The sequence below is a fragment of the Myotis nattereri genome (genome assembly GCF_964212035.1).
Source record: "Myotis nattereri genome assembly, chromosome: 15".
Taxonomy (NCBI): Eukaryota; Metazoa; Chordata; class Mammalia; order Chiroptera; family Vespertilionidae; genus Myotis; species Myotis nattereri.
In genome coordinates this window covers 53,694,218-53,719,268 of record NC_138090.1, presented here as the reverse complement: position 1 = coordinate 53,719,268, position 25,051 = coordinate 53,694,218, and the positions used below count along the sequence as shown (strand labels likewise).

Below are 25,051 nucleotides of genomic sequence, written 5' to 3'. Positions count from 1 at the left end.
CTACACATTTATGAGGCTTCTCTCCAGTATGAAGTCTCTGATGCCTAGTAAGGTATGAGTACAGTGTAAAGGTTTTGCCACATTCTCCACATATGTAAGGCTTCTCTTCCGTATGAACTCTTTGATGCCTAGTCAGATATAAGGACAGTGTAAAGGTTTTGCCACATTCTCTACATTTATAAGGCTTTTCTCCAGTATGAACTCTCTGATGATTAGAAAGATCTGAGGATCTTCTAAAGGCTTTGCCACATTCTCTACATTTATAAGGTTTTTCTCCAGTATGAACTCTCTGATGTGGAATAAGATCTGCGGACCATCTAAAGGCTTTGCCACATTCTCTACATTTATAAGGTTTCTCTCCGGTATGAACTCTCTGATGCCTAGTAAGGCCCGAGGAGCTGCCAAAGGCTTTGCCACATTCTCTACATTTATAAGGTTTCTCTCCTGTGTGAACTCTTTGATGACAAGTAAAGTGTGAGGACTGGCTAAAGACTTTGCCGCATTCAGTACATTTATAAGGCTTTTCTCCAGTGTCAACTTTCTGATGATAAGTAAGGTATGATGCTACACTGAAGGTTTTGCCACATTCTCTACATATATAAGGGTTCTCTCCACCATGAAGTCTCTGATAAGTAAGTTCTGATGCTCCATTGAAGATTTTGCCACATTCCCTACATTTATAAGACTCCTCACCGGTGTGAATTTTCTGATGAGAAGTAAGGTGTGAGGACTGTGTAAAGGCTTTGCCACATTCATTACATTTATAAAGCTTCTCTCCAGTATGAAGTCTCTGATGAATACTAAGGGTTGAGGGCCGGCTAAAGACTTTGCCACATTCTCTACATTTATAAGGTTTTTCTCCAGTATGAACTCTTTGATGCGTAGTAAGGTCTGAGGACCATCTAAAGGCTTTGCCACATCCTCTACATTTATAAGGCTGCACTCCAGTATGAACTCTCTGATGCATAGTAAGGTGTGAGAACCATCTAAAGGCTTTGCCACATTCTCCACATTTATGGGGCTTCTCTCCAGTATGAAGTCTCTGATGCCTACTAAGGTATAAGGACAGTGTAAAGGCTTTGCCACATTCTCCACATATGTAAGGCTTCTCTCCAGTATGAACTCTCTGATGCTTAGTAAGGTATAAGGACAGTGAAAAGGCTTTGCCACATTCTCTACATTTATAAGGCTGTTCTCCAGTATGAACTCTCTGATGCTTAGTAAGATCTGAGGACCATCTAAAGGCTTTGCCACATTCTCTACATTTATAAGGCTTCTCTCCAGTATGAACTCTCTGATGCTTAGTAAGGTCTGAGGAGCTTCCATAGGCTTTGCCACAATCTCTACAGTCATAAGGTTTCTCTCCAGTGTGAATTCTCATATGAATACTAAGGGTTGAGCTCCGGGTAAAGGCTTTGTCACATTCTGAACATTTATAAGACTTTTCTCCTGTATGATTTCTATGATGTTGAGTATGTCTTGAGGACTGACTAAAGCCTTTTGCATTTTCCCCCAGTTTGTGAAAGTTTGCTATAGTATGAATTCTTCCCTTATGTACAATAAGAGAAGAATGACATTTGAAGGCTTTGCCACATGCTTTACATTTGTAAGACTTCCCTCCAATCTGAATTCTCTGATTTAGAGTACAACCTGAAGGCCAATTAGATGTTCTACCAGAATCTTTACATTTATAAGTTTTTTCTCCATTATGGATTTTTTCCATTTTATTTAGATTGAATATTTGACTGGAGATTCTACCACAAGGATTCCATTTCTCAGCCTCCTCCCCGATATGAATATTCTCTTGTTCAGTGTAATTTGAAAACTGCTGAAAAGACTGGACATATTTACTGCCTTTGTATGTCATCTCCACAATAGGAATAACTTGATGTGTAGTGTGACTGGACATTTGGTCAATGACTTTTCCACTTTTATAATGGTCCTCTGGAAGCTCGCTTCTCCACTGATTATTAAGGTATGACTCTTGCTTAAAGTTTTTCCAATGTTCATACCACTGATAACTTTGGTCTCCATTATATGTACTCTGGAGATAATGGGAGACAGAAAGGCCTTTAGTGATAGTTATAAATTCATTAATCATGTACACTTGTTCCATAAGAACCATTTTATAATACTCATTAAAACAAGAGGGTTGTATAGAAAATGCTTCCCTCATTTATTAAAATTATACACAAAAAATACAAAACATTAATTTTCAGAGGAAGAATAAATCCTTGTTTAAAAGACTGCCAAATTGCCTAGAAAGCATGGCTCACTGGTTGAGCTTTGATGTATGAATAAGATGGTTGTGGTTCCATTCGGGTTCAGGCACAAGCCCTGGGTTTGGATTCGGTCCCCAGTGTGAGGAAAGCAGGAGGCAGCCAAGAAATAATTGACTCTCATTATTGATGTTTGCCTTTCTCACTTTCTCTACATTCCTATCTAAAATCAATTAAAATATATTTTTTAATAAAAATAAAATAAGGGGGGGGTAAGAAATCAATCAAAGGACTTATATGCATGCATATAAGCATAACCAAGGAACACAAGACACTGGGGGGGCGGGGTAAGGGCATGTGCGGCGGGGGGGGGGGGGGGGGCGTGTTAAGGGAGCCTGGGGGAAGGTCAATGGGGGAAAAAAAGAGACATATGTACTACTATTTGTAAAACTTTAAACAAAATAAAATTTAGGGAGGGAGGAGGAGGTCTGTCAGTTGCCTGGGAGAAGGGGGCGGAGTTTTGGCATGGAGTGGCCAATAGTGGGGGTGGCTGCATGGGTCGCCATGGGGACGGGGCTATTCCTGAGGAGGCTGTGATGAGTTGACAGGTGCGTGACAGTGGGAGCTGCTCTCGGCACAAGCATGTAGGGCAAAGGCAAGAGTAACAGCAGCGCCATCCCGTCTGACAGCCAGGCCCAGGAGAATTCTAACTAATGCATTGAAGATTGACTATATTATATTGTTTAACTAATTCAGAAAGAACTGAAGGAGGTGACAGTATGAAATGAGAACCGAAATATAATTTGAAATGAGTAACTCCATTATTAATATTTTTATATAATGGGGTACAAGAAATGTTTCATTGAAAAAAAATGCTACTCCTTTCAATAAAACTTTAAAAACAAGAAAAGAAAATTTAAAAATAAATAAATGAATGTTATAATAGTAAAAATAAATAAATGAAATCTCTAGCTGGATTGGCTCAGTGGATAGAGCATTTCCCTGAGGACTGAAGGGTCCCAGGTTCAATTCCAATCAAGGGCACATGCTCAGGTTGCAGGTTTAATCCTGGGGGGGGGGGGGGGGAGCAAGCAGGAGGCAGCCAATCAATGATTTTCTCTTATCATTGATGTTTCTCTCTCTCTCTTTCTCTCTCTCACTACCTGTATGAATTTAATAAAAATATATTTAAAAGTAATAATAAATTTAAGATTTCCAAATTGAGTACATTTAAATTTTAGAGGCACATTATAAATCTCTACATTTTAGAAATGATTCCATGAAAATATAATCCCACCCTACATTTTAAACAACTCAAAGGACTATTTACACTAAAGACTATGTGAATTCCTAGTTTTTCAAGATTTCCTTTCCAAATTGTTTTCAACCTTCATGTGCAGAAACACACTAATCTGCCAATGTAACTAACTTTAATACTGAAGGTTTCCCAAATGCATACTACTCTTAACCTCTACTCTATAGGTAACCTCAATTTTATTACGAAAATAGTTCCACATTAGGTTTGTTTATATTAATTCTCTCTCTTCTCATCACACTGTTCTGAAATTCCAAAGTTTTCATTAAATATACATTATCAAAGTGACAACTTTTATATCTTACCAGTACTTTTTCAGAGAATAAATCTTGTACTCCGGACTTTGGCATAAAGGCCTGGTCATCTTCAGATGACATAGCTGAAAGAAAACAAAATTTTCAGTTTTGACAACCAGGTGAATGCACTTTGAAGTTACCACCAATATAGGCCAAGTGACATTTTTGAGTACTCCAAGAGCCAGTGAAGGATTCAATGAAAGCTCAAGATAAGTACAATGAAGAAAACTCACATCAAGGAGGGACAAAGAGTTGCTTACATTTGCCAATGATACCTGCTCAAACCCTCTGGCACACAATGGCAACATTATAAAAACACTCCCAATTCCCAGTTTTTTCGATGGAGAGAGATGAGGGAGGTACATGTTCAATGGTCTACCTGTTTTGAAGCATCTTGAACAACAAGTGTCTGTTGTGCATGACAGAGTGTGAACAGAATGGCAATACACAGTAAGTGACCTGTAGAGGCTGCTACAAAGAAACAATGAGAAATTGTTCGAGCACCACAAAGACTGAGGTACTAAAGATGTATATCAACTCTGAGAAGAAAACAGAGAACATTACCAAGTGGGAAATTAAACAGACAACTGAAGCAAGAATAGAGACACAGTGGGACCTTGACTTACGAGTTTAATTCGTTCCATGGCGGAGCTCGTAACTCAAATTACTCATATGTCAAATCACTAAAGTGAACGAGACACGTGATGCTGGGCTAATGTTTTGGTGTTCACTGTGACGTTCGCTGTGCCAACTAGCGGTGGGGTATCTGAAGCTGGCTTGTAACCCGAATTTTAGCTCGCGACTCAAAGCAAAAAATCGGCCGAGAGAGACGGCTCGTATCTCGAAAAACTCCTTAGGACACTCGCAAGTCAAGGTCCCACTGTACTGAAAAGAGTGTTGACCGAAAGCAGAATTTGTCCAACAGATGGTTATTATTTGTTTCTTCTTAGAAAAAGCATGTTCAAAAGCCTGCTACTTTACAGTTCAGGAATCTCAACAAAAGATATCAAGTCATGAAAAAAAAAAAAGTGTACCATCAGGAAAACAAAATAAATATATTCAAACTGGCACTACATTAATGAAAATATATTAATTACCTCAAAAAGAATGGGAAATAAATATCTTAATGCCGGAAAGAAGAAAAAAAAGACAACTATTTAATACCACCAAAATATTATATCAAAATAAAAATACAATGAGAAAATATTTTACAAACATTACACCGAAAGGAGAAATTGAAATACACAATACCCAAATTAAAAAATACAGTAGATGCCCTAACCAGTTTGGCTCAGTAGATAGAGCGTTGGCCTGCTGACTGAAGGGTCCCAGGTTCGATTCCGGTCAAGGGCATGTACGTGGGTTGCGGGCACATCCCTAGCAGGGAGTGTGCAGGAGGCAGCTGATCGATGTTTCTCTCTCATCGATGTTTCTAACTCTCTATCCCTTTCCCTTCCTCTCTGTAAAAAATCATTAAAATATATTTAAAAAAATAAAATGAATACAGTAGGATCATAAATGAAAGATGTGATCAACTCAAAACATCAAAGAACTTGCCTACAAGTGGTGGCTCAGTGGTAGAGTTTCAACCTATGAATTAGGAAGTCACAGTTTGGCTCCACTTCAGGGCACAGGCCTGGGTTAAAGGCTCAATCCCCGAATGTACAGGAGGCAGCCGATCGATGATTCTCTCTCTTCACTGATGTTTCTATTTCTCTCTCCTTCTCCTTTCCTCTCTGAAATCAATACAGATACATTTAAAAATTGGTAATGAAATAATAAAAAAATTTGTACATAAAGCATTAAAATTTTGATTCAGAGAAGTCTACAAATATGTGGAAATGTGAAGAGAATTTAAGGAACTCCTAAGACACTAACAAATTGATCATCAAGGCAACCCCATAGAGACAGAACAGTGAAAAGGAGTAGGTAGCTTATATAAAGTGACATATAAATGCAAGTAGCTCACTGACTTCTAAGTAGAATAAATATAAACATGAGAACAGAGAAAAAACAATGAAAATATCATGAGTCCCAGAATACTTTCTCAAAACATATAAAAAAAATAATTCCTCATGGAAAAGACAGCTCTTCTAAGATCATTAAGGGGTTTCTAAGCAGAAAACTATTGGGAGGGAAAGGGCACAAATAAAACAAGGAACTGATAAATGAACAAAAAACATACAAAAAGAATATTGACAGAATAGATGATAAACAATAGCGAGGAAAAAACTTTTCCAGCTCCAAAAACTTTTTATTATTAGACTGGCCCTATAAACAATCCATAACAAATATATTTCTGGGGGTAATTTCAAAATTCTACACAACACTAACATATGAACAAATAAAGATGCCTTTTATGTGGAAAAATATACAGAAATGTAAAAATTTGTGGTGTTATATTAAAGAAACACATATCACTTTGATTTCTCTTGTGTAACTTCAGAAAATAAAAGAAATTGTCTGACCTGAGTGTCTCAGTAGTTAAGCGTCTATCTGTGAATCAGGAGGTCACAGTTTGATCCCTAGTCAGGGCACATGCCTGTGTTTTGGGCTCATTCCCCAGGGTGGGGTGTGCAGGAGGTGGCCAATCAATGATTCTCTCTCATCATGGATATTTCTTTCTCTTTTCCCATCTCATTCTTCTCCAAATGATATATAAAAAATGTATTTATAAAAAATAAATAAAATCTTAAATCTCTTCTATAAGACAAACAACATCAAAGATAATGTGAAATCAACTTGTGTGGGTACATGGGTAGAAATGGCAATCAGCAGGGATTTGTATGCAATTGACATTATGAGTTTAAGGTACATTGTTATAACCTTAAGATATTTTTAGTTCCCATGCTCTCAACAAAAAATAGAAAATAAACAAAATCTCTGATAACAGGTGACAGAATTCTGTATTGCAAATCACAAATTCCACATTTCTAAAAATATATACACACTAGTGGCCAAGTGCACGAAATTCATGCACTTGGGGGGGAGTTACCTCAGCCCAGCCTGCACCCTCTCTAATCAGGGACTCCTTGGGGGATGTCTGATCCCTAAATGGCAGTCGGACATTCCTCTTGTAATCTGGGACCACTGGCATCTAACCGCTCACCTGCCTGCCTGCATGATCACACCTAACTACCTCTGCCTGCCTGCCTGATCGCCCCTAACTGCCCTCCCCTGCCAGCCTGATCTTGCCCCCAACTACCCTCCCCTGCCGGCCTGATCTTGCCCCCAACTACCCTCCCCTGCTGGCCTGATCACCCCTAACTGCCTCTGCCTTGGTCTCCACCACCAGGGCTTTGTCCAGAAGGAAGTAGATGTCTGGAAGATGGATGGTCAACCTGGCCTAATTAGCATATTACCCTTTTACTAGAATAGATACCTATACCCTGGCTGCTTTGGCTCAGTGCATAGTGTCGCCTGCAGACTGAAGGGTCCTGGGTTCGATTGCAGTCAAGGGCACATGCCTGGGTTGCGGGCTTGATCCCCAGTGGGGGGCGTGCAGGAGGCAACCAACCAATGATTCTCTCTCATCATTGATGTTTCTCTCTCTCTCTCCCTCTCCCTTCCCCTCTGAAATAAAAATATATTTTAAAAGAAGAATAGATATCTATAAATATCTATTCTAATAAAAGGGTAATATGCTAATTAGACCAGACATCTTCCGGATGTCCCTCTGGACAAAGCCACGGTGGCAGGGGCGGAGGCACAGGCGGTAAGGGGTGAAAAGGCTGGCAGGGGAGAGCAGTTAAGGGCAATCAGGCCAGCAGGGAAGGGCAGTTAGGGGCGATCAGGTTGGCAGGGTGCAGTTAGTTGCATCAGGCTGGCAGGCAGAGTGGTTAGGGGATATCAGGCAAGCAGGCAGGCAAGCAGTAAAGAGCCAGGGGTCCCAGATTGTGAAAGGTACCCCGGACTGAAGAGGGTGCAAGGTGCAGACCGGGCTCAGGGACCACCCTCCCATGCACGAATTTCGTGCGCTGGGCCTCTAGTATATAATTAATTTCTCAAAACATGATATATAAAACCAATCAATGAAGTTAGCTGTGTCCCTGTAGAGGAACAGAATAACAAATTAAATATGCATTTACATGATTACCAGCATAATGGAAAATAAAATATTAACAGTTTACTTCCTAAGAAGGTGCATGACTTATAGGCTGTAAAGTATAAAATACTAATGGCTGCTCTCTGCAGTATCAGTGATTAGAGCATGGGGCCACCCAGCAAATGGCTGCAGATCAATCTCAACCCCGTTTGGGACATGTGAGGAAGCCAAACAAACGATGTCTCCCTCTCACATCGATATTTTATTCTCTCTCTCTGTTTCTACCCCTTCCTCCCTCTCACGCTACCTAAAACTCAATGGAAAAAAACCCCATAGGGTGAGGATTAACAAAAAAAAACATATACACAGACATTGATGGCTGTAATCAAATGACAAAACAGTACGTTGGAAAACACATTCCATGACCCTATTTTGCAATGCTAACAATATCAGCTGTCATTAGTACCCAAAGTGACCTAAACATTCAAAGCAATCCCTATCAAAGTCCCAGTGACACTTTTGGTGGAAATAGAAAAGCTCTTTCTAAAATTAATATGAATGTCACAGGACTCCATGTAACCAAGTCAATCATGAAAAGAATGTATGAAATTAAAGGCTTTAGGCTTCTTGATTTTAAAACATACTTCAAAGCTTCTGTTATCAAAAACTATAATGCAGCCCTAGCCAGTTTGGCTCAGTGGATAGAGCGCCAACCTGTGACCTGAAAGGTCCCAGGTTTGATTCCTGTCAAGGGAACATGCCCGGGTTTTTGGCTTAATTACTAGTAGGGGACATGTAGAAGGCAGCCTATCAATAATTCTCTCCCTTGGTTGATGTTTCTATCTCTTCCCTACTCTCTGATATCAATAATTAAAAAAAAATGATAAGCCAAGAAATAAAAAACCTGCAATACAGACATTATGAGAAATAATAAAGCAAGGCAGAATAAAAGGCCTACATAGAAATTCTCCTGAATAGGGACTAAAGATCTTCAACACGGGTGCCTATACCACCAGATAAAAGGATATTCTGCCGAAACCGGTTTGGCTCAGTGGATAGAGCATTGGCCTGCGGACTGAAAGGTCCCGGGTTCGATTCCAGTCAAGGGCATGTACCTGGGTTGCAGGCACATCCCCAGTGGGAGATGTGCAGGAGGCAGCTGATCGATATTTCTCTTTCATCGATGTTTCCAATGAATGCATAAATAAGTGGGGAAATAAATGTATCTCTCTCTCTCTCTCCCGCCCCACCCTCTCTTCCCACTGCTATCTTTCTCGAAAATCAATAAAATTAAGTATAAAGTATTGCTGGCTGTAATTAAATAAGAACTCAATAAATGAACTACACATGCAATGACCTTAAATTGGAATGCTAACAGTATAAGCTGTCACAAGTACCCAAGGTTGACATAAACATTCAAAGCAGTCACTATCCATGTCCCAATGACACTTTTCACAAAATTAGCAAACCTCATCCTAAAATTGATATGAAATGACACAGGACACCAAGGAAGCAAAACATGGGAAAGACAGTATAAGCTTAAAGGCAATGTACTTTGTGATTTAAAAAATATTTCAAAACTGGTGTTATCCAAAAGTATCATCTCCACATTAAGACACGGGTAAATAAAGGAGCACGGTAGGCCCTGGCTAGTGAGGCTCAGGGTTAGAGCATCATCCTGTGCACTTAAGGATTGTGGGTTCAATTCTCCTTAAAGGGCACATACCTTAGTTGCAAATTCCCACCCCACCTGGGTTGAGGCGTGAGCAGCAGGGGGCAGTCAAAGTGTCTCTCTCACATTGACGTTACCCTCACTCTCCACCCTCCTTCCTCCCACCATTCCACTCTCTCTTGAAAGCAATGGAAAAAATGTGCTCATGTGAGGATTAAGAACTACAAAAAAGAAGCACTGTAGAATAAAATCCTACTTACAACTTCTCACGAATGAGGTAAAATAATCTTCTACAAGGGTGCCTATACCACAAAAAAAGTACAGCATATTTTCACATATACGAATAGTGTTGAGATACTTAGATGTGTACAGGTAAAACAATGAGTGAAGCCCTGACCGGTTTGGCTCAGTAGATAGAGCGTCGGCCTGCAGACTGAAGGGTCCCAGGTTCAATTCTAGTCAGGGGCATGCACCTTGGTTGTGGGCTCATCCCCAGTAGGGGGTGTGCAGGAGGCAGCTGATCGATGCTTCTCTCTCATCGAAGTTTCTAACTCTCTATTTCTCTCCCTTCCTTTCTGTAAAAAGTCAATAAACATATATTTTTTTTAAATCCTTAAAAAAATAAAATAAAATATATATTTTTATTGTTTCAGAGAGGAAGGGAGAGGGAGAGAAAGAAACATCAATGATGAGAATCACTGATAGGATATCTCCTGCACACCCCCAAATGGGGAGTGAGCCAGTGACCCTGGCATTGGCCCTTGACCAGAATCAAACCTGGGACCTTTCAGTCTGCAGACCAGTGCTCTCTCCACTCAGCCAAACCAGCTAGGGCCCAATTTGTTCCTTGAGAGCAAGAATCTAACACAGAAAGCAGAAGTCCCTTAGAGATGTTAAAATAATAAAGGAAACAAAGCGCTTCAGGTGGAGCAGGAACTCAGGAAGGAGTCATCCTCACCCAGGGAGGCCAGGTTGCTGTAGTTCTCCGACATCACATCCAGGTACAATTTCTGCTGTAATGGGTCCAGGCATTCCCACTCCTCCTGAGAGAAATCTATGGCCACATCCCTGAAGGTCAACGGTTCCTGAAAGAAAAGACACATTACCAAGAGGTCACCAGAAAAGTTTATAATGACACCCAAGATGAAAACAGTGTCAGGAGAAGAGGTTTGGACCTAGGGGAGTATCCTGAATCATCAATAATATCACTTTTCCCTACCAACATTCTCTGATGCGATTTCGAACACTGACAAATGAGGATGACACATGTCCACAAATCCACGGTACAGGTTTTACTTTACAGGAAAATAAACTTTAAAGTTAAGGCATAGCCCTAGCCAGTTTGGCTCAGTGGATACAGTGTCCGACTATGCACTGAGGAGTCGAAGGTTCAATTCCGGCCAAGGGCACATGCCTGGGTTGGGGGCTTCTTCCCCAGTATGGGATGTGCTGAAGGGAGCTGACCAATGAGTCCCTCTCATCAATGATGTTTCTCTCTCTCTCTCTCTCTCTCTCCCCCTTATTCCAAAAAAATCAATAAAAATATATTTTAAAAAGGTAAAAAAATAAAGGTATGGACACAGGCATATGGATTTCTGAGTACTGTGTTTGCATCATTCAGGATCAGTAGTGTATATTTTTCAGCTGGAAATGTCTCGCTGGCTTGGAAGTACATGAACTTCTTTCTCAAGTGTGAAGCAGACCACAACTAAATGAACTTTTGTAAAGACACAGATTCTGATCCAGGTTCTGAGATGGGGCCTGTGTTTCCACGTGTCACAAGCTCACTTTTTACTTGTGATGCCAATGTTTCCGCATCATGTGCCATACTTGTGAATACACAGAAAAAGAAAACACAAGAAAAAATTCATATAGAACTTTGAACTAAAAGGATTAATGAAATTCAGTTCTAATGGAATAGGACACATAGGAACTACAATACTAGTTGGAAATTTATTATGAGTAATCTTAGAACAAGAATATTCTGCCTGGTCCAGGTGGTTGAGCGCTGCCCCATGCACCAAGAAGTCACTGGTTTGATTCCCGGTCTGAGCACACAACCAGTTTGTGGGCTCAATTCCCAGTGTGGGGTGTACGGGAGGCAGCCAATCAATGATTCTCTCTCATCATTGATATTTCTATCTCCACCTCTCCATCTCTGAAATAAAAACATACTTGAGAAAAAAAGAAAAAATAGCTGAATAATGTTACCAGTTTAGGCACAGAGACACACATTTTACAACTATGAAATCAAGATGGTTTAGTGATTCTGTAAATCTCTCATGAATCTATTTGTGTATGATCCCCTTTGTGTTTTATAAACACAATAAGGAGAAAAACATAAGGATACAAAACAAGGTAGACCCATTGTTTCCTTTTTGTGGTTGTAAATCCTCATGTGGATTTAAATTGAGTTATTGAGTTTTCAAGAGTGGAAGGCAGGCCCTAACCCACGGGTGGGCAAACTTTTTTTTTTTTTTTTTTTTTTTTAATATATTTTATTGATTTTTTACAGAGAGGAAGGGAGAGAGAGATAGAGGGTTAGAAACATCGATGGGAGAGAAACATCGATCAGCCGCCTCCTGCACATCTCCCACTGGGGATGTGCCCGCAACCCAGGCACATGCCCTCGACCGGAATCGAACCCGGGACCCCTCAGTCCGCAGGCCGACGCTCCATCCACTGAGCCAAACCGGTTTCGGCGAGTGGGCAAACTTTTTGACTCGAGGGCCACAATGGGTTCTTAAACTGGACCGGAGGGCCGGAACAAAAGCATGGATGGAGTGTTTGTGTGAACTAATATAAATTCAAAGTAAACATCATTACATAAAAGGGTACGGTCTTTTTTTTTTGTTTTATTCATTTCAAACGGGCCAGATCCGGCCCGCGGGCCGTAGTTTGCCCACGGCTGCCCTAACTGGTTTGGCTCAGTGGATAGAGCATCGGCCTGCGGACTCAAGAGTCCCAGGTTCAATTCCGGAACAGGGCATGTGCCTTGGTTGCGGGAACAGTAGGGGGCGTGCAGGAGGCAGCTGATCAATGTTTCTCGCTCATCGATGTTTATAACTCTTTATCCCTCTCCCTTCCTCTCTGTAAAAGATCAATAAAAATATATTTTTTAAAAAAACAAAAAACAGTGGAAGGGAGGGAGGTTAGAGGGACAAGGACACACAGAGAGAGAGAGAAACATCAATGTGAAAGTGACACAGAGACACATGGATTGGCTGCCTACCACAGGTTCCCAGCAACTACTTGCCCTGATCCAGCAATCGAACCCTCCACCACTGATCCACACCAGCCCAGGAGAACTAATGTTTCTTATCAGCACAATTCTTTCAAAATTTTTATGTATCATTAGTGGAGAGCTATTTCGCAGAAATTTATTAGTAATGAAATTAAACATATGTTAATGATGTCATTCTTGGAAACTTCCTAGAAAATACAAAAAGTGATCATATAGGGTATATCCATGATGGGAGTATAGAATATAATGAAAATGTAAAGAATCAAGGCCTGATTGTTTACAGCTCCTATGAAAAAGACAATGATCTGTCGAAAATAAAAGTAAGTCCTTCATTTTCCAAAGCAAACGCAGAGAGACATTTCCAGATGTGAAGTGATGGTCTTTGCACAACTTTCATTCAATCCCTACTACACCCTTCTTCCTGAGAAGTGGAGACTATTAACTCTACAGCGAGAGGAGCACCTACGCCATGTGAACATCATGTGGACTGAACAATGGACATCAGGTGACTGAGGCACACGGAAGGTCACGTCACCACTGCTGTGACATTACTGCCAAAAATATATCAATAAAGAATTATTTGGAAATGATCACAAATAAACATTAAATTTTGCAAGTGTCAATCCATGTGTACCTCTCATGTTCTTTAAGCTAATGGAATATTTACCTATCAAGTCTTTCATACTAATCTAGTGAGCAACTCTCTTCTATTTACTATTTACTCATCTTTCAGAACTTTCTGAGCTATTTTGAGCAGTAAAATGTGCATTTTCTCACCCCTGATCAAGAGCTGATGCTGTAGCCTCTTGAATCTAAAACTTACATTTCCCTTCTTCAAGATACAAGAGCCTCTGACCCCATCCCAATGGGATGTTAGGCATGGCTGCCTTCCCAGGTTGATTTGTCACAAAAGGGATGTTCTTGTACTTGAAAGTCATTAATTAAAGGTGGGAATGCTTCCTGACCTTGGAGAGGCTCCATAAAATGAATGCAAAGAGCCCTGGCCAGTTTGGCTCAGAGGATAGAGCGGTGGCCTGCAGACTGAAGGGTCCCAGGTTCGATTCCGGTCAAGGACATATACTTGGGTTGCAGGCTCAATCCCCAGTGAGGGACTTGCAAGTGGCAGCCAATAAATGATTCTCTCTCATCACTGATGTTTCTATTTCTCTGTACTTTTCCTTTCCTCTTTGAAATCAATTAAAAAAATATGTTAAAAAAAATGAATGCAGAGAAGGCTCTGAAATAAAGGAGAGAAGTACAGCACAGCCAGGGTGGCTTTGAGGTAAAGCGTAGATCTATGAACCAGGAGGGCAGGTTTCCATTCCTGGTCAGGGCACACTTCAGGTTTCAGACTCGATCCCCAGTGGGCATTGTGCAAGAGTCAGCTGATCAATGATTCTCTCTGCTCATTGATGTTTCTACCTCTCTCTCCTTCTCCCTCCCATTCCTAAATCAATAAAAACATATATTAAAAAATAGACAGGGCCCTACCTGGTTTGGCTCAATGGATAGAGCGTCAGACTGCAGACTGAGGGGTCCCGGGTTTGATTCCAGTCAGGGGCACATACCTGCAATCCCCAGTTTGGGGTGTGCAGGAGACAGCCGACCGATGATTCTCTCTCATCATTGATGTTTCTATCTCTCTCTCCCTCTCCCTTCCTCTCTAAAATCAATAAAATATATTTAAAAACAGAAAAAAAGAGAGACAGGGAAATTAGAAACTACTGACACTGACTATAATAAGAAAAAAGGAAAGAAATAAGGAAAGAAAAACAACCTGGAAAGGCAAGAACATCAGAAGTAGAGAAATATGGAGGAGAGGAAGGAGCCCCAGAGACAAGATGGGGAGTTGAGAGGGAGAGGGGTCCTGGTGAACAGAAGTGAGGGCAACAAAGGGGGAGGCACTTCAGACAGAGAGACTGGTTCAAGGAGAAGAACTGAGGGAAGATAGTGGCATAGGTAAACACCGGAGTTAGCTGCCTCGAACAACCACTTCAAAAATACAACTAAAAGATGGAACGGACATCACCCAGAACCACAGGAAGACTGGCTGAGGGAAAATTCTTCAAGTAGAAGGAAAGAGAACAGCATACACGACTCAGAGGAGGCGCAGTGCGGAAAATACAAAGGTGCGGAGGTGCGTGAGGAGCGGGCTAGTAGCTGAGGGCTCGGTTGTCATTTTCAATCAGGAGGGAGTCTCAGATTCTGAGCTCCAGTTCTGGGTGAGTCTCTAGGGACCCAGACTCAAACGGGAGAAGCGGGACTGTCTAGCATCGGTAGGAACGCGAGGGCAGCTTTCTCTCCGAGGTTTGCAGCGGTTGCTGGGACTCTGAGAGGCACAGCCTCTGGGGACGGGACTGAGAGCAGCCATAACGGCTCCCTCAACCCACTCTGTTGATCCCGTGCGACCTGCCCCGCCCAAGCCCTGCACAGAGCCATTTGCCAGATAGCCTCAGGCAAAGGCTAGATTAGCACCACCCTAGAGGACAGAAGTTTTCCCACTGCAGACACAGCTGATTCTCACAGCCAGTTGGCCTGGAGGTCAAATCCCCCTAGTATTAACTACAACAATCAAGGCTTAACTACAACAAGACTGCGCACAAAGACCACTAGAGGGTGCACCAAGAAAGCATAAAAAATGCGGAGACAAAGAAACAGGACAAAACTGTCAATGGAGGATATTGAGTTCAGAACCACACTTTTAAGGTCTCTCAAGAACTGTCTAGAAGCCGCTGATAAACTTAATGAGATCCTCAAGAAATCTAATGAGACCCTCGATGTTATGATAAAGAACCAACTAGAAATTAAGCATACACGGATTGAAATAACGAATATTATACAGACTCCCAACAGCAGACCAGAAGAGCGCAAGAATCAAGGCAAAGATTTGAAATGCGAAGAAGCAAAAAACACCCAACCAGAAAAGCAAAATGAAAAAAGAATCCGAAAATACGAAGATAGTGTAAGGAGCCTCTGGGACAGCTTCAAGCGTACCAACATCAGAATTATAGGGGTGCCAGAAGATGAGCGAGAGCAAGATATTGAAAACCTATTTGAAGAAATAATGACAGAAAACTTCCCCTACCTGATGAAAGAAATAGACTTACAAGTCCAGGAAGCGCAGAGAACCCCAAACAATAGGAACCCAAAGAGGACCACACCAAGACACATCATAATTAAAATGCCAAGAACAAAAGACAAAGAGAGAATCTTAAAAGCAGCAAGAGAAAGAAACTCAGTTACCTACAAGGGAGTACCCATATGACTGTCAGCTGATTTCTCAACAGAAACTTTGCAGGCCAGAAGGGAGTGGCAAGAAATATTCAAAGTGATGAATGCGAAGAACCTACAACCAAGATTACTTTATCCAGCAAAGCTATCATTCAGAATTAAAGGTCAGATAAAGAGCTTCACAGATAAGGAAAAGCTAAAGGAGTTCATCACCACCAAACCAGTATTATATGAAATGCTGAAAGGTATCCTTTAAGAAGAGGAACAAGAAGAAAAAGGTAAAGGTACTAATTATGAACAACAAATATGCATCTATCAACAAGTGAATCTATGAATCAAGTGAATAAATAATTTGATGAACAGAATGAACTGGTGATTATAATAGAATCAGGGACATAGGAAGGGAATGGACTGACTATTCTTGGGGGGGAAAGGGGTGTGGGAGATGCGGGAAGAGACAAAAATTGTGCACCTATGGATGAGGACAGTGGGGGGGGGGGGTAAGGGCAGAGGGTGGGGTGGGAACTGGGTGGAGGGGAGCTATGGGGGGAAAAAAGAGGAACAAATGTAATAATCTGAACAATAAAGATTTAAATATATATTTTTATTGGTTTTTTACAGAGAGGAAGGGCAAGAGATAGCGAGTTAGAAACATCGATGAGAGAGAAACATTGATCAGCCACCTCCTGCACACTCCCTACTGGGGATGTGCCCGCAACCAAGGTACATGCCCTTGACCGGAATCGAACCTGGGACCCTGGAGTCTGCAGGCCGACGCTCTATCCACTGAGCCAAACCGGCCAGGGCTAAACAATAAAGATTTAATAAAAAAAAAAAAAAGAACTGAAGGACTGAGTGCAGGGACAGAAAGAAGGTTTTGGGATGACGGTGCAGAGCGAGAAGCAGCACTGTGTCAGCCAGCTGTGGGTAACAAGACAGATTATGACAGGGGAAGGAGAGAGGACACAGGTGTGGGGAGGGAAAGAGAACTATATGAACAGATATTGGAGAAAAAGCAAACATAGCCTATGACATAGGACATATCTTTTACCTGAGAAGCAGCCATTTGGTCCTGGTCGTGGTCCTGGTCCTGATCGGGGTCGGGATGTTTCCTCAGGTGACACTATGTTGAGGAGTCACAGAATGGGCTTTCAAAGGCGTCCCCACAGCCTGTTAATCAGCTCACCTCACACTCACAGTCAGAAGGACCTGGAAAGGGGGAAAAGGTCACCCCCTCCTGTCCTTTGTCACAGGAGAGAGTCAGGAACAGTGAACTCCTACATGGAGACCAAACCGTGAGATGTTTCATTCTATCTTCATGTGTTTGTCTTTCAAAAGATTTCCACAAACTCCTATAACAATGAGAGCATGTTCTGCTCTGCTGAACCCCAAACACAACAAAACTCCTTTCGTTCCCTTGAAAAAGCATGCCCGGGGACCTATGATATAGCATCTTTAACTAGTTCCCTCCTGGGGCCTGTGCGGCTCCCCCACAGCTGTTTTCAGTAGCACTGGGTACCAGATATCAGAACCAGCACACCTGAGACCTCTGGGTAGAGAGGGGAGGATTGAAGCAGGAACTTGTACACATGCAGGTTTGCCAGGCAGATTTCCTTCCTCTTGTCCCAGGGAATTACAGAGAATAGATCTTTATGCTAAAGGCTTTGGGGAAAGTTAGCTATTGAAATACGTTCATCAAATAGATGGGCTCTGTGGGAATCAAGTTCCAGTTCAATCCAGTCCATCCTTCAATAGTTTCAGAGAATGAACAAGGACTTAGGGCAATAGCTCCTTTGTGGCTCATAGACACTAAGTCCACAAATCACAAAAAGGGAAGGAAAGAGGAGCTAAACATTAGACCAATTCACAGAACAAGACTCTGACTGTTAAGATCATCGACATCCTTACTAAGTGCACACTGAGATCACCTCAAATTACTGATGAAGTACCAATGGAAGTTTCCACATATGATAAACAGTAGAAAGGATGCAGGGCTCAGAATCTGAACTACACACAATATACTTCAAACCAAAAACAATTAGGTTGTTTCTCTTTAATGTAATGACTTCTAGGTTTATAGCTTTAAGAAGGGAGAGACTGCCTTATATTAACAAAAGAATGATAAGAGCTGCTTGTGAGATGTCACCAATGGTAATTTCAGAAGTTAACGACTATTTACATGAATTAAATAACAGAGATACAAAATGCAAATCCATGGGAGAGAAAAAAGATCCAGTGCTTCTAATATTCCTTCATAAAACATCAGACTCAGTCATCCCTACAATAAAAAAAAACATAAAGAAACCTCATGAATATTCACAGCAGTTTCTGTAACTGAGAATAATAAAGACAAGTTAAGCAAGTAATAAAGAAATACCTCAAATAATGTTAACATTTTATGTAGAGTCAGACACACCTCTGAGAACTATCCTAATAATAGACAAGCATGGTAATTGACCGTGCCTTCGCTATGCCTCCCATGGGCTAATCAGCGTGATATGCAAATTAACTGCCAACAATGATGGCGGCTGATTTGTATACTGCAGGCAGGGCGGGACAGTGCCATCCCACCTGCCCTGCTGCCATCCGGGCCTGCTATCTGCGACCAGGAGCGGCGGGCGTCCCGTATGCGACCCAACCCAGGGCGACCAGGCGGTGCAACAGCGATCAGCCAGCCTGCCCAGGTGTCCCATGTGCGACCCGACCCTAGGGCAGCCGGGAGGGGCAGCAGCGATCAGCCACCCTGACCAGGCATCCCGTGTGCAACCTGACCTGGGGAAGCCTGGTGGGGCATCAGCGATCGGCCGGACCGCCCAGGCATCCCATGTGCGACCCGACCCAGGGCGGGAGAGCGTGGCTCCTCTGTCACCCCAGCTTCCTCATCACAGCTCCCTGGGGAGCCTAAGCCTTTAGTCGGATATCCCCCGAGGGCTCCCTGGCTGCCAGAAGGATGTCTGACTGCAAGCTTAGGACTGATCCCCTGGAGAGTGGGCCTAAGTCGACAGGTGGACATCCCCCAAAGGGTCCTGGAATGCGAATGGGCGCAGGCCGGGCTGAGGGAACCCCCCACAACGAGTGCACAAATTTTTGTGCACCAGGCCTCTAGTCTACAATAAAAGAGTAATATGCAAATCGACCCAAGGAACAAACAGCAGAACGAACATCTGGATGACCATGCTATGAAACGCATGGGCGCCGGCCAGCCAAGGCAGGTGAGATGTGATTGCTTGGGGGCCCAGCTATCACCCCATGATCACCCTGCAGAGGGAGGCCCAGGCCACCTATTGGCAGGCTGTGGACCATGGACGGGGCCTCCCTCTGCAGGAGCAGGGGCATCATGGAGCCCTGGTCAGGTGGCCAGGGCCTACCTCTTTAGGGCAATTGATCTTGGGGCTCCTGGACTGTAAGAGGGCGTAGGCCAGGCTGAGAAACACCTCTCCCGCACCTCAGTGCAAGAATTTCATGCACTGGGACTCTAGAGTATACTATTAAAAGAGAGAAAACAGAACTGTCATGTCAATGAAATCAAGATTATTTTGTGATTGCATAAATTTCATGAATCTATTTGTGAACGATACCCTTTGAGTATCATCTACACTAATAAAAGACAAAGGTGCTAATTGACTGTATACTTTCGCTATGCCCAAGCCATGTCCACCAGCCAATCAGAGCAACGACATGCAAATTAACCCAACCAAGATGGCGGCCAGCAGCCACGGAGCTGGAGCAAGCAGAAGGCTTGGTTGCCCCAGCGATAGCAGAAGCCAAGCTTCCTGCCTGCCCTGGCCGGATGTGGCCTCCGAAAAAGGCAACAAAGTTTCAATTATGGAAGCTAAAGAAATCCCAGATACCTGCTTCCAGCCAGCCCCCACTGGGAGCTTGGGTGGTTGGGGGCTGTGGCCAACCTGCAAACAGCCATCAGCCCCTCACCCAGGCTGGCCAGGCACCCCAGCGGGGACCCCCACCCTGAAGGGGCTGTGGCCAGCCTGCAAACAGCCATCAGCCACTCACCCAGGTTGGCCAGGCACCCCAGGGGAACCCCCTCCCTGAAGGGGGTGTGGCCAGCCTAAAATGGCCCTCAGGCCCTCACCCCGTCTGACCAGGCACCCCAGTGGGGACCCCCACCCAGAAGAGGGTGTGGCCAGTCTGAAAACAGCCCTCTGCCCCTCACCCAGGCTGGCCAGGCACCGCAACAGGACCCCCACCCTGATCCGGGACACCCTTCAGGGCAAACTAACCTGCCCCCACACATGCACCAGGCCTCTATCCTATATAATAAAAGGGCAATATGCAAATTGACCTTAACAGCAGAGCGACTGGGAATCACTGGTAGCTATGACACACTGACCACCAGGGGGCAGGCGCTCAATTCAGGAGCTGCCCCCTGGTGGTCAGTGTACTCCCAAAAGGGGAGCTTTGCTCAGCCACAAGCCAGGCTGACAGCTGCCAGTACAGTGGTGGTGGTGAGAGCCTCTCCCACCTCTTCAGCAGCACTGAGAATGTCCGACTGCAGCTAGGCCTGTTCCCCGCTGGAAAGTGGACATCCCCCGAGGGCTCCCGGGCTGCCAGAGGGATGTCTGTCAGTTTAGGCCCAATCCCCCTGGGGAGCGGGCCTAAGCCAGCAGGTGGTCATTCCCCGAGGGGTCCCAGACTGGGAGAGGGCACAGGCCGGGCTGAGGGACCCTCCCAAGTGCAGAAATTTGTGCACTAGGCCTCTAGCAAACACAATAAGGAAAGGAATTCACATAATGATGGAAAACAAATTAGACCTACAGTTTCTTAGACACTCAATTATTGGAAAATTTTGTATATCATTAGTGGAGAACTATAATCATAGAAAATTAACTGAATTGAAGATATATTCATATGATTCTTGTAAACATTCCAGAATATTCAAAAAGTGATCATGTAAAGTATGTCCCTGACATGAGTATGGAATATAATGAATATTTACAGAAATAAGACCTGATTGGATAAAGCTCCTATATCAAAAGCCAATGATCTGTAGGAAAGAAAAGTAGGATGTCTATTTTCCAAAGCAAATAGAAACTAAGTAGTAGGGCATTTCCAGATAACATGTGATGGCCTTTGCACAATGTCTCAACAAATCCCTACTAAACCCTTCCTACTGAGAAAGAGAGACTATCAACTCTACAGTGAGGGGAGCACCTCTGCCCCATGACCATCACATGGATTGAGACAATGGGTATCAGGTGACAGAGGCACAGCATAGGACAGGTCATCACTGCTGACATTCCTGGCAAAAATACATAAATAAATAGTCGAAACCGGTTTGGCTGAGTGGATAGAGTGTCGGCCTGCGGACGAAAAGGTTCCAGGTTCGATTCCGGTCAAGGGCATGTACCTTGTTTGCGGGCACATTCCCAGTGGGAGATGTGCAGGAGGCAGCTGATCGATGTTTCTCTCTCATTGATGTTTCTAACTCTCTATGCCACTCCCTTCCTCTCTGTAAAAAATCAATAAAGTATAAAAAAACACAAAATAATTATGTGAAAATGGTCACAAATAAACATTAATTTTTGCAAGTGTCAATCCACGTGTACCTCTAATGTTCTATAAGCTACTGGTACATTTCAATACCAAGTTTTTTGTACTAACCTAGTAAGCAAGTCTCTTCTATATACCCTTCTTTTCAGAACTTTCTAAACTATTCTGAGCAGTAAGATGTGCATCACCTTCTTTTTTTAATATGTTTTTTATCTATTTCAAAGAGGAAGTCAGAAGGAGAGATAGAAACATCAATGATGAGAGGATCATTGATCGGCTGCCTCCTTCATGCCTCCTACTGGGGATTGAGACTGCAACCTGACCATGTGCTTTGACCAGAATCAAACCTTCCAGTCCACAGTCCAAGGCTCAATCCACTGAGCCAAACCAGCAAGGACATATATACATCTTCTTACCCGTGATCTAAAGCTGATGATGCAGCCACTGGAACCTAATACCTACATTTGCCTTCTTCACTGATACCTGAGACTCTGATCCATCTCAGTAGGGATATAAGACATGGCTGCCTTCCAAGTTTGATCTGTCACAAAAACGGATGTTTGACTAGTTGAAAGTCATGAATTAAAGGTGGGAATGCTTCTTGACCTGGGGAGGCTGCATGAAATGAATACAGAGAAGGCTATGGGACAAAGGAGGGAATTACAGCCCGGCCAGTGTGGCTGAGAGGTAGAAGGCAGATCTATGAACCAGGAGGGCAAGGTTAGATTTCTGGTCAGGGTACACTGCAGATTTCACACTGGATGGTCAGTGGGGGGTGTGTAGGAGGCAGCTGATCAATGATTCTCTCTCCTGCTTGATGTTTCTATCTCTGTCTCCCTCTCCTATCTATTGTGAAATCAATAAAGATATATTTTTAAAAGAGGGAGAAAAAACGAAGACAAAATTATGAAAAACAACAGAGAGAGAAATATAGAAACTGTTGACAATGTCTATGATGACAAAAGTAATGAAATAAGTAAAGAAAAACAACTTGCAAATGAATGAAAATCAGAAATAGAGAAATAGTCCTGACTGGTTTGGCTCAGTGCATAGAGCGTCGGCCTGTGGACTGAGGGGTCCCAGGTTCGATTCCGATCGGGGGGCATGTGCCTTGTTTGCGGGCACATCCCCAGTACGAGGTGTGCAGGAGGCGGCTGATGGAAGTTTCTCTCTCATTGCTGTTTCTGACTCTCTATCCCTCTCCCTTCCTCTCTGTGAAAAATCAATGGAATATATATTTAAAAAAAAAAAAAAGAAAGAGAAATAAATCACCAGATGTTAGAGGAAAAGCAAACACAGCCTGTGACCCAACACACCTTTTACCTGAGAAGCAGCCATTTGGTCCTGGACCTGATGGGGGTCTGGAATGTTTTCTCAGGTGACAATATGTTGAGGAGTCACAGAATGTGCCATTTAGAGAAGTCAGCACAGCCTGTTAATCAGCTCACCTCACACTCACAGGCAGAGGTCCTGGAAATGAGGAAAAGGTCACCCCCCTCCTGTTCTTGGTCAGAGGAGAGAAAATCAGGAACACTGAGCTCCCTCATGGAGACCACACTGTGAATTTTCAAGTGTGTGTCTTCATGTGTCTTTCCTCCCAAAGACTTCCACGAACTTCTACAAAAATGAGAACGTGAGCTGCTGTCTTGACCCCCAAACCAAACAGAGCACCCCCTTACCTCCCCTAAACAAAGCTTGCTCCCCACTCTCACAAAGGCATCCTGCCAATCCCTGTCCTCACCTTCCATCACCTAGAGCACCTCAGTAACCAATGATGCCCCACCCAGAGCAGCTGTCCAACACTATAGGGAAAAGCATACCTGAGGGTATTTCTATTTTTAAAAAATATTTTATTGATTTTTTACAGAAAGGGAGAGGGATAGAGAGTTAGAAACATTGATGAGAGAATCATCAATCAGCTCCCTCTTGCACACCCCCCATTGGGGATGTGCCCCCAACCAAGATACATACCCTAGAGGAAAACTGATCCTGGGACCCTTCGGTCCGCAGGCCAAGGCTGTATCCAGGGAGCCAAATGGGCTAGGGCCGGAGGGCACTCCTTAAAATGCTCCTGGAGGGATCTTAGAAGACCCAGAGGATTTATCTCAGGATATTTTTTAAATAATAAATTAAGTATTAAAGATAGAAAAAGTAAATCCATGAAAACAGACACACACACACCCAAAACCACAAAGGTAAGGCTTCTAATATTCCTTAAAAAAGCATCAGATGGTGACAGACACATGTTACTTCCTTGTTGCCATCCCAGGAAATGACAAGGGATTCATGAAAAACAGACAAGTCTCTCCTCTCTGAGTGAATGAGGTTTCCAATATCTCTGTCTCAAGTGCCTCCTCCTGTGCGGCCCCCACTTCTGCTCCCCAGGACCCGCTCCCTCTCAGCCCCCCTTCCTCTCTCTGGGCTCCCCCTCCTCCCTGTGTCTCCACTTCCTTCCTCCTCAGGCCACTTTCCCGAGTGACCCCCTCACTCCTACCGTCGCCGTCCAGTCCCCCCCCACATCCCCTATGGGCCCCTCTCTGTGGACCCCTCGCTGCCCTTTCTCCCGCCCACGTGTCTGTCTCTCTCTCCCTCCCCTGACCCCCAGCCTGGGCCCCCGCCCCCCGCAGTCACCGCGCCCACAAAGCTTCTCCCTGCGGGCAGGTCGCCTCTTCAGGGGACACCGCGTCCTCTCCCCAGAGCCCTCCCATGGACACTGTGCTCCCCGGGCAGGCAGACCCCTTATTCAATGGGGGTGGGCCTAGGAGGGGGGTGCAGACCCCAGGCCGGGAGCCATCCGGGCTCTTTGGGCGAAAAGCGCCGGGCGGGGGGAGGGGCGCAAAGGGCGGGAACCCCCTGACCCAGACTCTCAGCCCCGCGGGGAGCACCGGCGGCCCCGGGAACGGTTTTCAGCGGGAAAACCGCGCGGCAGGCGGTGGCCACAGCCACAGGCGGAGAGACCCCGGGCCGGGCCTCCGTTTCCTCCCAAAGGAACGTGGCGCCCGCACCGCGCAGCCTCCCGGGACGCGGACTCACCGCTGAGAGAGGCTCCGGGGCGGGGACCCCAACAAGGACTTCAGCGCCCGCAGCGCCCTCCGCCTTCCCTGCGGGGAGCGGGAAGGGGAGCGTCAGCTTTAAAGACAAACACCCTCCTCAGGGGGAACCGCCACCTTCCCCTCCACAGCCGCTTCCGTCTGCAGGGAACTGCGCATGCGCCTCCCTGCGGGATGGGCGGGGCCGGAGCCTGAGCTGAGCGACTCCGCGATGGGGGCGGGGCCGAGCCCGGCGGCCAGGCCTGTGCAGGGACAGAGGGAGGGAGGGCGGGGCAGGAGCGAGGGGCAGCCCCGGGTCCCCGCACCTCCTGCCACAGGGACAGCCCTTCCTGGGGGAGTTTCCCACGTCATTGTCAGGGTTTTGGCTGGGGACGCGGCTGCGAAAGGATTCACAAAGGAGAGAAGAGACAGGAGCAGAGGGAGGGCGTTTATTTTACTCCTTTAAAGGGAGGAAAGGGCTGGTGCCCTCTG

General features: G+C 44.3%; 1 protein-coding gene across 1 annotated transcript; it reads right to left on the bottom strand.

The window, feature by feature from the left end:
• On the bottom strand, window positions 1–24,725 carry LOC308530685 (uncharacterized protein; the record flags this gene model as incomplete). Its single annotated transcript, XM_081107378.1, has 6 exons — window positions 24,564–24,725; window positions 17,074–17,231; window positions 10,506–10,632; window positions 3,840–3,913; window positions 1,675–2,044; window positions 1–128 (listed from the first exon to the last, which is right to left on the bottom strand). Exons 2-6 carry the CDS (start codon window positions 17,086–17,088, stop codon window positions 1–3), a joined length of 714 nt encoding a protein of 237 aa, XP_080963504.1. The 5' UTR covers window positions 17,089–17,231; window positions 24,564–24,725.
• Between the last annotated feature and the right edge of the window lie 326 nt (window positions 24,726–25,051).